The following is a 16,006-nucleotide window of genomic DNA, read 5'->3' as shown; positions in this document are numbered from 1 at the left end:
TCAGTTAACAAGAACACTTTTAGGCAGAAGCAGAACTACAGAAGCCAAAAAGCAAGGTTAGTACATTTAGAGGCTTTCTAGGAACTATGGACTTTGATGGATTAGGTCTTTGTTTTTGTTTTGGCAGGTGGTGCTGTCCATGTGCTGAGTTTTACAGCCTGAATGGTACTTCCATCATGGAGTCAGTTGTGCTAAGGTCTCAGGGTCTGTTAGACTCACCTCATGGAAGGCATCAGGGCACTTGGGTAGTTACTCTATCTGTGGACAGGGCTACAATCCTGCCTTCCTACAATTTTCAGTCTCATGATAGCTCCTCATGGCTCTTGCTGATGATACCGTAGATGTCTGTTTAAATCATTCACCTGATTTTCACCTGCTTTGGAATGTGTGGGTATTGGATAAGTCTGTCTACCTGGTAGAGACCAGTCTAGACCTACTGAGTCCCAAACTTGGCCTCATATCCATGACAGATAGATCCATCATCACCATCCACTCTGGCCTGGCTATTGTTTGCTGTCTAGGTGGGTGGGATAGTGCTCCCCTTCCCCCAGAAAGGTCTGTTCCTGTTCTAATATTCAGACTGTGGATGTGACCTTTTTGAACTAGGATGTATGTAAGGATCTAATGATGAAATCATCCTGGATTACTGAGACTGGCCTTTGTAAGAGACAGAACCGTTGCCTATATGTAAGAAACTGTTAGATCCCCAGCACCACCATCCCACAAAAAAAGGGGATATGGGGGAAGGAGGTTTTGGCTATCCTCAGAGCCAAGAAACCACCATTTGGGGGAGTTCAGCTGAGCCCCTTGCAGAAATATTATACAATCTAGACTTGACTGTTTACACTCTGTCATGGAGGGTTGGGAAGGGTCATAAGATCTCACCTAAGTATATAGTTGTATGCAACTCTGCCTTAATTGGATGTTGTCTTGAAGGGGCCAGAATATATAGGCCAGGAAGACTAGGGGAGGGAGGCACCATTTATGCAGCTATGGCTATGGGGAAACCATCCCTTCTACCAGATAAAGGCTTTTAAGGTGGGGCCTGTTGGGGGAGGAGTATCTATACCCCTCTAAGTAACCTTTCACCTGTGCCTTGTAAGGAAACCCAACGAACTCATACTGGTTCCCCAGAGTGAAGTTTGGTGAAATGTGCCTTGGTTTGCCATTGGAACCTTAGGAGACTGAGTAGACACTGCTTGCATCTTCCCTTTGGAAAGAATTTTAGTAGTAAGAGGGAAAGAGAGGAGAAGGAAAAAGTGGATAGAGGAAAGGCCATGTGACCATAGAAGCAGAAATTGGAGTGATGCAGCCATAAGCCAAGAAATACCTGGAGCCACCAGAAATTGGTTTAGTTTTTTTCCCTTTTCCTTTTTTTTTTTTTGGACAGGGTCTCTCTATGTAGCCTTGGCTGTCCTGGAGCTCACTATAAAGACCAGGCTAGCCTCCAAATCACAGAGATCCTCCTGCCTCTGTCTCCTGAGTGCCTGCTCCTGGGATTTAAGGGCTGTGCCACCAATCATTAGAAATTGGAATTGGTATGAAAACATCCTTTCCTCCAGCCTCCATGGGGTACAGGATCCTACAATACCTTGATTTTTGAACTACTGGCTTTCAGAATTATGGAATAAATTGCTGTTGTTCTAAGTCACCATTCACAGGAAACTAAAATGCCTTAGAAACCCACCTCTGCCCTGATTGGCCTTTGCTTCCATCTCACCTTGGAGAGACTCCTGACAGCTCTATGGTGCCAATCTGGATTGCCAGCCCTCCTTATTCATTGGTCCCTTCCTAGTTGGACTCATCCTGTGGTAAACCCCTTGCAAACTCTATATAGACAATACAGATCATTTATTCTTCAGGACAACCTTAGACACAGACACCCCATTTTACATAGCATGATAGGCTAGAGAGATGAAGTAATGGTTTCTCAGCAAAAGAAGGGAAGGACGGGAGTTAAAGAGGCTGGCTCTAGAACATGAAGTCTCCTATCTCACCTGACCGGTCCTCCCTGCACTGTGTCTCCCACAGCTCTTCGGGTGCCTAAATTTGGTCCTTTTTTATGGACCTGGCGTGACCTAGGGAAGAATTTACTCTGCTCTTCAACCTCTTCCAAGGAGATTCTGCATATTGCATAATCATGTTATTACTTGTAATAAGATGGGATGAGGAAACCGGAGCATTGGCCATGCAGTGGCAGACACAAGAAAACCTATTTCAAAAGAAGGTGGAAAGAGCCAGGCGATGGTGGTTCACACCTTTAATCCCAAGCACTTGGGAGGCAGAGGCAGGTGGATCTCTGTGAGTTTGAGGCTAGCCTGGTCTACAGAGTGAGTTCCAGGACAGCCAGGGCTGTTACACAGAGAAACCCTGTCTTGAAAAATTAAAGGAAAAAAGAAATAAAAAGGTGGAAAGAGACAACTCGCCCAAAATTGTCCTCTAATCTCCACATGTATGCTGTTGAATATGTATCCCTCCCCACAACAATAAATCCATCTTAAGGACACACAAGCAAGCAAAATGGGGTTGGTGAGATGGTTCAGCATACACCCACATAAGAGATTAGTAGATGTAAAAAAAAAAAAAAAAAAACAAACAGAATGAACCAATGACAGGCATCTCTGTTGCTCCCTGAGCTCCTGCAGCATCGGTCTGTCTCCCCCTCTGTAGACTCCATGGCAGACAAGCTGACTATTCCCACTGCTCTGGGCCTTTGTTCTTGCAACCAAGCAGCATGTCCAACCATGGCTGGACGTGGGAGGCATATTTGTTTTTTTTTTTTTTAAAATTACATTTTTTCATTTACATACTGCAATTTCCCCTCCCTCCTCTCCACCCATTCCCTCCTCCCGCCTCCCATCTACCCTCCCACCCCCCCACCCATCCACTTCTCCATTTTTGTTCAGAAAGGGGCTGGCCTCCTATGGCATTAACAAAGCATGGCACACCAAGTTGAGGCAGGACCAAGCTCCTCCCCCTGCATCAAGGCTGGGTGAAGCAATCCAGCAGGGGAAAGTCTCCTAAAAGGCAGCTCAAATGCCAGGGAGGCATACTTGTTACAGGAAAAGCACTTCAAAGCAGAGAATTGTGGAATTCTGTCCTCTGGGCAGAACATGGCCATTGCCCTCAAACTGTCCACAGCTATGGTTACCAGGATACTCTTTCTGCTAAGGAAGGGTGGAGGGGGGGTGCTTTATGAGGCCACTCTCCTCCCAGAGGATTTACAGACGATAACAGGTTGCTTGCGTCGGAGAGAGAGATTTTCTTCAGCAAGGGAGCCACACATAATTTGCCCATGCTTCCATTCAACTCATGGCTTTATCAAGTTTCTACTTTCTCCTTTTGTGGAATCCTTTGTTTTGGCTGGTGGCACCCTGTCTTAGTTAGGTTTTTATTGCTGTGAAGAGACACCATGACCATGGCAACTCTTACAAAGAAAATATTTAATTGAGGTGTCTCACAGTTTCAGAGGTTCAGTCCATTGTCATCATGATGGGGAGCATGGTGGCATGCAGGCAGATGTGGTGCTAGAGCTGAGAGTCCTGCATCTTGCAGGCAACAGCAAGTCGACTGACTCACTGGGCAGTATCCTGAGCATAGGAATAATAACATAGACTGGAAATATTTTACTGTCTGTCTTTTTTTTTCTTTGTTGTTTTGTTTGTTTTGGTTTCTGAGACAGGGTCTCACTATGTAGCCCTGCCTGGCCTGGAATTCACCATGAGGCTAGCCTCAATCTCAACAAAGAACTTCTGGCCTCTGCCTCTGGAGTGCTGGGATTAAAGGCCTTGAGCCACCATATCCTCTGGAAGAGCAGCCAGTGCTTTTAACCACTGGGACATCTCTTTAGGACCAGCATTCACCATTCTGGTATAGACAGGTGTGATAGTTCTTACCTGTAATACCAGCACCTGGGAAGTGGAGGCAGGAGAATCAGAAATTCAGTTATCCTTGGTTACACAGTGAGTTCCAGGTCAGCCTGAACTATATGAGATCTTGTCTCAAAATAACAAATGTGAAGGCAGAAATCACAGGACGGGGAGGGGGCATTATGAGAATTGACAAAAGGCAGTTGGCCCGGCCAGGCCATTTTATCCAAGACCAGGAGAATAAATAGGGTTCATGCAACCTAGGGGGCTTTTGTTCTTCTTCACACTGGCTGCACTTAGTTATCAAGGGAACTTTGATAGTCAGTGGTCGGTTCCACTTCTAGAGATCAGATTTCACCAGCGTGGAGGGCCTGCTCACTGGGGTATCTTAGTACTTTCCAGGAGTCTTCTAATGTTTGCCCAAGCCTGGCAGTCACCATCTCCTTGAAAACGCACGTTAATGATCCATTTATGGGTTGGCAGGGGATCGCCTGACCCTGTTACCAAGACATACAGCCCCTCCTCCCTCAATTAGCATACGGGAGGGATTCCACAGGACTACATTTCCCACCAGGCATTGCGGTCTCCGCCCCCCCCCCCCCCCCCAGGTCCCAAGCCCTGAGGCCCTATGCGATCTGGTGCTGGCAGCTGCTAATGAGTATGTGGCGTTCTGTCCAGTCCTGCTGCTCTGGTCTTCAAAACGGAAACCTTCGGGCCCTTAATGGGGCCGCCATCTCCTCCGTAAGCGTGGTATTAGGATGGAGGCGCGAAACAGCACACTTGCAGCCCGAACCTTTTGCTCCAGGTCTTGTCTCGCGTTTGCACTCTGGACATTCAATTCTGTACAGATCTGCTGGCTTCCTGGACCCTACAGTGGCTGGGAGATGGAAACTCATGAAGGGAGGTGCTGGGCCTATTACTGATGTGGCCGTCTAGGGCCCTTGAGAGCCGAGTACCTACTTCCTGGTGGCCAAAGCCTGGGAACAGCCCCGTCCCCCTCCCCGCGCGCCATTGCTTCACATCCCACCACCTGGCCTTTGCATTTGCTGTTTCCCTTTCCAGTTGCCTTAAGACATTTTCTGTCTGCTTCAGACTCAGCTCATCTCAAAGAGGCTGGAGGAACCCATTATTACCCTTCCTGCAAGCTCTAGTGCTGCTCTCAGATGTCCTTCAAGTAATTAATTTTCTCTTCTAAATGTTCTTTGTTTCTTGCCTGCACTTCACTGTAAGGGCAGTCTGACACTGTAGTTCCAAGTGCCCACGGAGAGACCATGAAGAGACACACACAGGTGCAGAAGGCACTCACGCCTGCACAAAAAGGACACTTACGTCCTGTGGTGTCCTACATCGTCCTTCTCACTGCGTGTATACTACAGGACAGACAACCTAAGTTTGAGCTTGGGACTGTCAGTTGGGGTAAGGTTGACCTGTGACCCGAAGAGATGAGGCTGCCTCGGACTAGGCACTTTTGTGTTAATCATCAGTCGTCTGTGATGCTCCTGCTTTACCCTGACAGAACCGTGGGTAGGCTAGTAGACACTGTTCATGTGCTGGTCTTGGTAGCGTTTCCCTTGTTACTTGTCTGCAGCCCGCTTAAACCTTGTGAGGACAGCAGCCGACGGCGCCCCCTAGTGTTATAATCCTTGCAAAGACCTTGAGTAGCCCCAGCCTCGGCCTTTTTAGTGTTAGAGCTCTTGTGTGGGCCTAGATGTCTGTTTCCTCCGATCTCGGTGGCAGTTGGTATGGGGATTTCTTAACCCTCCACAGCTGCCTGCGTTACAGCTCTTGGCCCTGGGTCTGAGAGCCTTGGATCTAAAGACCTGAAAGCTCTGTGTTCTAGAGATCAGAGCCCAGTGGGTGCCAGCCTGTCTGGCCTGAGCTGTCTTTCAGTATCACAGACTACCTTGTGAAGAGAAGGCCTGTATGTGTGAACTTTGTATTCATGCATTGTTTCCACCCCAGGACACAGCCATACCACATACACAGGGGCCTGTAATCCTGCAAACTGGGGGTGGGTTCTCAGTCCTACCTAAATACTCTGCATCTAACCCTTCTGTGGAGTAGCCCTGTGTATGGGCCTGCAGTGTGACCTTTGCCTGGAGAACTCCCTCCACTGGCCACATAGAAGCAAATGCAGACATTGGAGCAGCCCAACCTGTATGCAATCTCTACCCATGTGGTAGGACTTGCAGCATTTTTATTGAAATTCTCCAGTTTGCAGCTCTCCTGGTGGTCTCTGTTCTTGTATGTGATAGTCCATCAGATGAGGCGTAAGAGGAGACATGGGAGGCTCCGGGAAACAAAATGAATTATGCTAATGGTCTAGATACAGTAGCTCATGTAGATCCAAGACTGAGGATCTTCTGAAGTCACCCATGTTAGTCAGGAGACACAAGAGCCAGGGGATCGTCTTTCTGAGGGAAACGAAGGCAGGCAGAGTAAACAGGTTATGCTTTTAGGACTAGCAGAGTGCTGGCATCCCTAAGTCTATGGCACCCAAGGCAAGGAAGACTCAGTATAGCCTTCTGTTTTGACTACTGCAGCTGGGCTTATGTGGGAAGAGAGGCTTTTCCACAAATGTCTTTATGAAGAAAACATGGGTGGAGGACAGTAACTACCCAAGGGAGGTACTGGTCACACTCATCCTGGAGACACTGGAAAGGGTTTGAGCATCTTGTGCACTGTGTCCACAGCATGAGCTATTCTGTGTCCTTGGGAGCGCTGGCCTGTGCATTCTGTAAGAAGTGCAAGTACAATGACATGGTCAGAGGTTTAAGACAGTTATGAATGGGGCACCACAGCAGCAAGGGAGTGTCAGGCAAGATGAAGTCAGTTCAAAATGGCTGGGGAAGCTTCTCAAGGACATCTGAGATATCACAGAGGAGGGCATGAGGGTTCCAGGGACAGGTAGAAAGGCACACAGGTGGGAGAAAGTATGGCTGGCATGTGGGAGGTGAGGCTACAGGAGTGGAAGAGGCAAGAGGAGGCCAGCTTTGGAGCAAACAGACAACAGGCAAGGGCTGTAGTTTGCCCAACAGGCAGACCAGTACTTTGAGACCACTTTTACATCACCGTGCGACAAAGACAAACATTCATATACGCATTTGAGGATCATCAGAGCAATTGCTTGGGCCAAAGTGACACATATCCTGGCGTATTTGTACCTCCCTCAACAAGGTTTACTGAAAAGGTGACTCACTGGACAACTTCCTGCCATGGAATGACACAACATGATTTGGGTAGCAGCTTGCAGCAGGAAGAAAGTGGGTGGGGATGGAATGAAGGCAGGAAGGGCTGAGAAAGGACCCTGATAAAAATCCAGTGGGAGGCAATCAGCGCTCACAGACAGTGATGCTGGAGGAGGGGTTGGATTAGAGATGAACCTGAGGTGAATCCACAGGGCTGGAGTCTAGGAGATGCGAAAGGAAGATGTGGGAGGAAAAGACAGAGATTGGGCAAGTGTCAAGTACTGTTGTGGATGAAAACAGGGAAACACGATCAGGATGGCATGGAGAGGGCTTCACGGGAGGGCAGCCTCTCGTGTCTGTCTTGGAGTTAGGCATACATTAATGTGGTGGGGAAGCAGGTAGGAAGGCACAGAGTGGGCCTGGAAGATGTCCTTTCCAAGCTGAACAGTACAGGAACTGGCAAGAACAGTAGCCATGTGAGAACATGAAGCTTGAGTCTTCCTACCCAGAGGATCTTGGGTCACCTGAGCCCAGACAGACACCAGCTTTACTTGTTCTGGTTCCAAGAACCCATGCAGATTCTTAGCTCAGGTGTCTCTTCTCTGGGACCAGCCTGAGTGGGATAGAAAGGGCAATCTAGAAGCTTCCTCAATTGGTCTGAATCTCTGTGCTCATTAGGGGACTTCACCTGGGCTCTCAAATGTAGAGGTGTTCCCAGATGGCCCCAGTCTGCCCTTAGACACTGGGTGACACAGTTACCAACCAGTGGGGATCCTGGCTCCTGTGGAATTCAGGGTTTCTTAGATGTCAAGCCTCTGAGGGAGGCTGTGCTGTGGTTTTTCCAGTCACTGAAGCACAGTGATATGGATCTTGAGGTGTACCATGAGCGCCGAGCTGCGGCTGAAAGCTTTCCCACAGTCACTGCATTTGTAAGGCTTCTCTCCCGTGTGAGTACGCTGGTGCTCAATGAGGGATGAGCTTTGTGCGAAGGCCTTTGGGCAATCCTTACACTGATAGGGCTTCTCTCCGGAGTGGATTCTCAGGTGCCGGACCAGAGCTGAACAGTCACTGAAGGCTCTCCCACACACAGCACACCTGTAGGGCTTCTCCCCAGTGTGGATGCGCTGGTGCTGTGTCAGGTGGGTGCTCTGGCTGAAGGCTTTGCCGCACATATCACACTCGTAGGGCCGCTCCCCCGTGTGCACCCGTTGATGTTGCGTGAGGTGGGTGCTGCGGCTGAAGGTTTTGCCACACTCCTCACACTTGAAGGGCTTCTCCCCAGTGTGGATGCGCTGGTGCTGTGTCAGGTGGGTGACTCGTCTGAAGGCTTTCCCACACTCGTTACATGCATGAGGCTTTGCTCCTGTGTGGACAACCTGGTGTTGGGCAAGGTGGGTGCTCCGGCTGAAGGCCTTCCCACACTCAATACAGGCATAGGGCATCTTCTGAGAGTGGCTCTTCTGGTGGGCCTCCAGGGCTGAAGTATTCTGGAATGTTCTCACACATTCTCCGAACTTGGAGGGCTTCTTTCCTAAGTATGTATCTGGAGCTACTGTCCCGTAACCATACAATGGGCCAAATTTCTCCTCTGAAGGAGACTTGTCTTGGGAAGGGAAGGTGGGCCACATGTTGGAACTGTTTCCTGAGGCATCAGACTCATGGCCCGGCTGGTCTTTGGGGGCATCTGTGTGAGGCTCCAGGTCTTTCCTGAAATCCATCTCTTGGGCAGCAGACTTCATCCAGAGTGTTCCTAGGAGCTCTGACTGGCTCTCAGAGCTGCTCTCGGGCTTACAAGTGTGGGCAAAGGTGGATTTTGGGGAAAGACCTCTTATTAGTGTTTCAGTGGCCATGCCTGGTGGTTGTAACTCATCTGTACTGCTCTGTTTGCAACTTGCCTCTTCATGTTCCACTCCTGGCTCCCATCCTGGAATCATTCAAATCATACTGTTACTTCCCCACCACAGATCATCACACAAGCCTCTCCATCCTTTTGAGGACCGGCTCACTCATTCTGAGAGGGGGCATGTGGCCCACTCTTGTCATATGTCTTCATTTCCAAAGAGAAGTGTGGTGATAGACTGTGTACCCTAATAAAATCTGCCTGAAGATCAGAGAACAGAACAAGCCACTAGATTAAACATGGATGCCAGACAGTGGTGGCCCACACTTTTAATCCTAGCACTCGGGAGGCAGAGATGTCTGGATCTCTGTGAGTTCAAAGCCACCCTGGACTACATGAGATTGACTCAGTCTAGGAAAGAAATAGAGCCAGGCAGTGGTGGCACACGCCTGTAATCCCGATACTTGGGAATCACATGCCTTTAATCCCAGCACTTGAGATCTCATGCCTTTGCTTGGGAAGCACACACGCCTTCAATCCCAGGAAGTGATGGCTGGGCAGAGAAAGGTATATAAGGCATGAGGAGACAGGAACCAGAAGTTTTTTTCAGGCTGAGAAGTTGGTGAGGTAAAAGGTGGTGGCTGTAGCTTGTTCTTTTGATTCTCTGATCTTTCATCATTTACCCCAATAATCTGGTACCCGTTTTTTTATTAAAAGACCTATTAGATTTCATGTTACAGGGAAATTTCCCCTTCGGTGTCTTGGGTAAGAAAAAGGACTCAGGGCTGTACTCTTATACTACCCTAAACTGCACCAAGGTTCTGAGTTTCCCCACCCAATCAAGCCATCCATCTTGTCAAGGCTCCTGATCTGGCTAAAATGCCAAAAGGAAAACTTTCATGTGGACAAGATCTGAAAGAAACAAGAGTGGAGGGAGCCAGGCCTTGTCAGGTACCTGTGCATCTCCTCCCGGCAATCTTGGGCAGTGCCAAGTTCTGTGAGTCCAGGCTCTGTTCCTTAAAGCCAACAGCTGTCTTTGGGAATAGCGGCTAAATGAGAATCAATCCAGATGCCCGTGATATCATTTCTCACAGCAGGACTCTAGGTAGACATCTGCTGCTATGGTTAGTGGGTGATCTGCTTCTGAAACTCCCAGATCTGAGTAAGTAGGAGGTAGAGGCACACCTGCACTGCCCTGCCCTTCATGGGTGCAAAGGGTATCTGAGGATACTTCATCTGGCAACATTTACAGATGAATCCTAGGGATGAGTCAGAGAAGGATGCAGTAGATGTTGTTCTAGTCTACACTTGGGCTGAGTAGACTCAGGAACAGGGCTCTAACCCCAGACTTTGAGCCGCCAAGTTGTCAATCCTTAAGCTTTATCACTGCCATCATCTGGACCTAGTTTGTGATACTGCTGCTTTGCCAGGGCTGCTGGCTTATAAAGGTTTTGTTATGTGCTAGACTCCAAGTGCATTGTGTAACTTCCAACTGCTTCATTTCCTTTTCAGAAGGAGGTACTTAGGGGTTCCACTGTAGATGAGGAGACTGAGGCCCAGCAGAGGTACTGAGTTCCAGGTACAGGATCACAGGATTATGCATGGTCAAGCATGCCTTTAGTCCCAGCACTTGGGAGACAGAGCCAGGAGGATCTCTGAGTTCAAGGCCAGCTGGTCTATACAGCTTGTTCTAAGCCATAGTACGATATAGTAGTTCCAAGCCAAGAGCTACATAGTAAGACCCAGTCTCAATAAATGAATAAGTGGATAAAATCATAGGATTAGTAGAGATTCTGAGGGACTTGTACTGGATCATTCAGCTTGCAGCCAGATTGGGACTTGCTCTAGAAGCTCCTGGACTAGAATGTACAGTGCTTGGGTCCCTGCATCCAACCAGATTTCTCTGGGCAGGGCATATAGGTGTGGGTCTCCTTGAATGGCAAGTACCCACTCTAGTTCGGAGCCATTTAACCACCCCCAGATCCTGTAGGCTAGCACAGGGAAGGCTACAAGAGGACACACAGGGGTACTTATTTCTTTCCCCCTCCCCCTCACTCAAGGCATCCAGTCATTTCATCTGGGCCAGTAGCTATACTTCCTTCCGGGAGGTGCCCCAGGCTCACTATTAGCTCCTGGGATTTGACTGTCCAAAGGCAAACACAGGAGCTGACTGGTTCAGTGAAGCTCACACTAGACACTGCTTGCTGTTTTTTCCCTGCCCACTTGGGTAATGAACAAGTCAGGGGCCCATGGGCTACCTTTGTTCTCCTTGGGGAGATGCTAATAAGGCAGGGATGTGGCTCAGCTGGCAGAGTGCTTACCTACATGCGTGGACGCCCTGGGTTTGATCCCCAGTACCATCTAAAGCTGGGTGTGGTGGCACAAGCCTGTAATCCCAGCATCTGGGAGGTGGAGGCAGGAGGATCAGGAGTTCAAGGTCATGCTCAGCTATGTAGCAAATCTGAAGTTAGCTTTGGTACAAGAGACCTTGTCTTTAGAAAGATAAAATAAAATAAAGCTAATGTAGAAAAACCCAGACCGAATGGAGATATAGAATGTGAGAGTGGGCGAGAGCAAGCAGCGTGAGCGTCAAGTGCTCCCTGAGTGCATCTTCTGGATACCGCGATACCTAAGCCCTTTCCCCTTAATTGCTTGGGATTTGGTCACTTGTAACCATGGCGAAGGTACCAATGTGAGAAGGAGCACCTGAGCGAGCAATCCCTAAGTAGAGCTTGACCTCCTGTATTCTAGGCAGGCTGTGCCAGAGCTCTCTGTGACCGACTACCTGCCTGCTGCTCCTCCTTACCTCTCTTGTCCAGCAGTTGAGTCAGATCCTCCACCAGTACGGCAGCCTCTTTTCCACTCCTCGGGCACTGAGCCCCCACCCAGGCCTGGATCTCAGGGGGCAGTGCACCCAGGAACTGCTCCAGCACCAGCAACTCCAGCATCTGTTCTTTGGAGGACGACTCTGGCCTCAGCCACTGGCAACATAACTCTCGAAGTTGCGCCAGTGCCTGATGGGGGCTGGATGCCTCCTCATAGCGGAAGTGCCGGAAGCGGAGGCGGGCGGCCTCAGGATGGGCAGTAGGGCTAGCGGGGGATCCCTGGCTCTGGGAGAGGCCAGCTTCTTCCTCCTCTTTCACCTTCACCTGAAGGAAGCTGTCCTGTTCCCAGAGAACTGGGCTCAGAGGGCACTTGGGGATGGCCATTGGGCAGATGAACTCAGTGAGACACGGGATGGCTAGAGCCTCAGAATTGGGTCTGCAGAAATGTTAGAGCTTCACCATCTGAAAAGAGGGAGGGGAGGTGCAGGTTTGAGGTAGCCAGACTGGCCTCCAATTCACCATCCTCCTGCCTCATCCTCCTCAGTGCATGCACTACCATGCCTGACTACTTTGCTTTTTTTTTTTTAATTTTGATTTTATGTGCATTGGTGTTTTTGCTTACATGTGTGTCTGTGTGAAGGTGTCAAACTCCTGGAGTTGCAATTACAGACAGTGGTGAGCTACCATGTGGGTGCTGGGAATTGAACCCAGGTCCTCTGAAGAGCAGCCAGGACTTTTAACCACTGGGCCGTCTCTCTAGCCCCCTTCCTTGTTTCCTTTTTAAATGTATTTATTTGGGCCGGTGAAATGGATTATCAGGTAAAGGTGCTTCCCACCAAGCCACTCATTCTCACACAGAAAAAGATGAGTGTAATGACCATGGCAGTGCCCACTCAAGAGCAGAGAATGACGTTCAGTGGTTCCATGCATTCAAAATACACAGGGGCCGGAGAGATGGCTGAGAGGTTAAGAGCACCGGCTGCTCTTCCAGAGGTCCTGAGTTCAATTCCCAGCACCCACATGGTGGCTCACTTATCTAAAATGGGATCTGGTGCCCTCTTCTGGTATTCAGGCACACATGCAGGTAGAGCACTCATACCAAAAACCAAATCAAACCAACCAACCAACGAAAAACAAAAAATCAAAAAACAAAATATAAACAGGGAGGAACTCACTAAGCGCCAGCAGAGAGTTTCAAACCTATGGTCACAGATGGTCCTGGTGAAATTCAGTAGGTCTCAAAAACAAAACAGTCATGATGTGGGAAGATCTGTAAGGAGGAGGAGGCTAACAGGGATAGGAGTAAGATGGGGGGGGCGGTTATAGTAATGATAATGCATGTCAACATGTATGAAATTATCAAATAACAGATTCAATAAAGTTAAAAAAGGAGGGGGGCAGGCAATGGGATGGCTCCACAGGTAAAGGTGCAGGAACCACATCGATGGAAGGAGAGAACTGACTCTTGCACATTGTCATTTGCTCTCCACTTGGGTGCCACATGTTAAAAAAAAAATCTACTTAGGGGCTGGAGAGATGGCTCAGCAGTAAAGAGCATTGAATGCTCTTTCAGAAGACTTGGGTTCCATTCCTAGCACCCACATAGTGGCTCACAACTATCTGTAATTCCAATCTCAGGTCATCTGACATCCTCTTCTGGTTTCCACCAGGCATGCATCTGGTACAGAGACATACATGTAGGTCAAACACTCATACACATGAAAACATAATTATAAAACGAAAGAATAAAGTAACTTCAACAGGGCTAAGGAGATGGTTCAGTCGGGTCAAGTGCTTGCATAGTAAGCGTGACCTGAGTTTGGATCCCCGGGGCTCACAAGCCCAGCACGGCTGTGCAGGTCCACAACCTCAGCACAGAGGAAAGCAGAGATAAGCGGATCCCCAGGGCTCACTGGCCAGCTCAATTAATACATATTTTTTTTTTTTGTCTTTCGAGACAGGGTTTCTCTGTGTAGCTTTGCGCCTTTCCTGGAACTCACTTGGTAGTCCAGGCTGGCCTCGAACTCACAGAGATCCGCCTGGCTCTGCCTCCCGAGTGCTGGGATTAAAGGCGTGCGGCACCATCGCCCGGCCAATTAATACATATTTTAGGATGGAATAAAAGCAGCTCAAGTATTTGGTGTCCGTGGTGTATACCCAGAGCTTGGGAGGCAGGAGGAACATTTTAGTCAGCACCTCAGACAGACACAGAGGATTTCACTCACACTTGAACTCAGTCACAAACTCACCGGCTCTGTCTCACAACCCACCTACAAAGTCCATCAAAGAACTATTTCTTTCAGTCGCTTCACTCGACGTGATATACAAGGCCAAGATGCATGCATCAGACACAGCACAACCTGTCGGGCACATACAACCGGTCGGTCAGTCCCACTTTTTGTTTGTCAGTCTTACACTCGTCAGCCGTCCCACACTTCAGTCAGTCCGTCCCACACTCTGTCTATCCTTACTCACAGGCCGTCAGCTTCGGCGTGGGCGTTCGCAGCTCTCAGCCCTCGGAGCCAGGGCTCCGGCTCTCACCGGGTCTCCAGAACTCCCAGCAGACAATTCCGGAGGCGCCCTGATGACGAACACACAGGCGCCTTCCTGACCAGAGACCACAACTCCCAACATGCCTAGCGCAGGCGCATGGCCACAGGGTGCGGCACCGGGACTACAAGTCCCAGAAAGCACAGCGCCAAGTCCCTGGCCCAACTGGGAGTTGTAGGCCTGCGTGCCTGATGCGGGATCTGGGGTACCGAACCCAGGCTGGTGTTTGTTGGGACAGAGGTGGCTGAGTGGGAAGCGCGGGAAGTTGGAGCATGCACGGTGCAGGCGAATGAGGGCCATCCTCTGATGGCTCACAACCATCTAACTGCAGTTCCAGGAGTTTTAGTGCCCTCTTTAGGCTTTCGCAGGCACCTAGCACACAAGTGCTGCGCAGATATACAAGCAGGCAAAACATCCATATACATAATTTAAAAGAAAATCACATTTATTTAGTGCGTGTGTGTGCGTGCGTGCGTGCGTGGGTGGTGGTGGTGGTGGTGGTGGTGATGGTGTATGTGCTATGATGCGAGTGAAGAGGTTAGGAAACAGCCTGTGGAAGTCAGTTCTCTCCTTTTACGACGTGAGTTCTGGGGATCAAACTCAGTCTTGGCAGCAACTACTTTTACCCAGTTAGCCGTCTTGTCAGCCATAGTTGGCTTATTTTTTGGTGCTGGGGAATCCAGAGATTTACTCACATTAAGCACAACCCTAAGCCCTAAGCTATAACCCTTCTCAGCCTTTGTCATTTTATTTGAATTTAACCAATCTTAGCCAACCAGTACTAACCATGTGAGACAGACAGCTCAGGGCTAGGACATTTCAGAACCACGGACAGCTCCCGGCTCTAGGTAAGGTGCTTGTCTCAGAGGCGATTACTGTTGGGATTTGCTGACTATCTTTGAGCCCCATTCAAAGTAAACAGTGTGCCGTGTAACAATGTGTGTAACGGTCTCAGCTCCATGCTGCCAAATTTCAAAAACAGCAATAACAAGTTGCCTGTATGCGGACTGTGCAAGCAACAGAAAGATACAAACAAAGCACTGAGTTCTCTAAGGAGAAAATCGCTAGAACAGCATTTCAAAACTCAGTTCCTCACAGAGATTCTCAGAAAGTAAAGAATCCCATTGATACACCAATAGAGGCAAGGGTATTGAGCAGACTCCCAGGGCATGGACTTGCCCTGTGCCCACCCCTCTTTCAGATATCCTAACAGATACAGGATCAAACCAACTTTGACCTCTGCTGAGATCATCACTACTCAACTTAGGATCTGTTTCCTATCTGGAAAAGGGAGTAACAATACGGAAGACTGCTTGATCAGGCATTTGATAAATATGGGCTGGGCACCACACCATGAAACTCAGTCTAAGATGAACAAGAACAAGTATTTTCTAATAATGTATGCAATGTGTATAAAGTAGGTGGGTGTACTGAAGGGACCTGCATACTGCAGGGTGCTCCCCTCTCGACCCTGGATTGAGCACATACCACAACTAAACACCAATCTCCAAGCACGAACCAAATGCAGAGATCCATTATTCAGCAAGGCAGAGACAAGGTGGCAGAACATGAATTGGGCTGAAACAGCAGAAAATAGCTTTTAAGAGGGAATGAGCTAGGACATGTTGGTTAGTTCTGACTGGGCATTTTAATTAGGCTACTCAAAATAATGAATTTTGATTGCTGAACCTTGATGCTTTATTGGACCTTGGTGATCAGTCTCAGAAATGTATC

At 48.9% G+C, this 16,006-nt stretch overlaps 1 protein-coding gene across 7 annotated transcripts; it reads right to left on the bottom strand.

The window, feature by feature from the left end:
- Window positions 1-6,049: 6,049 nt before the first annotated feature.
- Zscan22 (zinc finger and SCAN domain containing 22) lies at window positions 6,050-14,330 on the bottom strand. Of its 7 annotated transcripts, XM_052761466.1 has the most exons (5): window positions 14,198-14,311; window positions 13,993-14,082; window positions 12,345-13,400; window positions 11,704-12,184; window positions 6,050-8,981 (listed from the first exon to the last, which is right to left on the bottom strand). In XM_052761466.1, exons 4-5 carry the CDS (start codon window positions 12,104-12,106, stop codon window positions 7,903-7,905), a joined length of 1,482 nt encoding a protein of 493 aa, XP_052617426.1. In that variant the 5' UTR covers window positions 12,107-12,184; window positions 12,345-13,400; window positions 13,993-14,082; window positions 14,198-14,311; the 3' UTR covers window positions 6,050-7,902. The 7 variants fall into 7 exon arrangements, with proteins under 7 accessions (XP_052617426.1, XP_052617425.1, XP_052617428.1 ...); XM_052761465.1 differs by lacking the exon at window positions 13,993-14,082 and having other exon boundaries at window positions 14,198-14,314; XM_052761468.1 differs by lacking the exon at window positions 12,345-13,400.
- Window positions 14,331-16,006: the final 1,676 nt, after the last annotated feature.

The sequence above is a fragment of the Peromyscus californicus genome, unplaced genomic scaffold (genome assembly GCF_007827085.1).
Source record: "Peromyscus californicus insignis strain IS unplaced genomic scaffold, ASM782708v3 Scaffold_4__1_contigs__length_199733344, whole genome shotgun sequence".
Lineage (NCBI taxonomy): Eukaryota > Metazoa > Chordata > Mammalia > Rodentia > Cricetidae > Peromyscus > Peromyscus californicus.
This window is presented reverse-complemented; position numbering and strand designations above follow the sequence as displayed.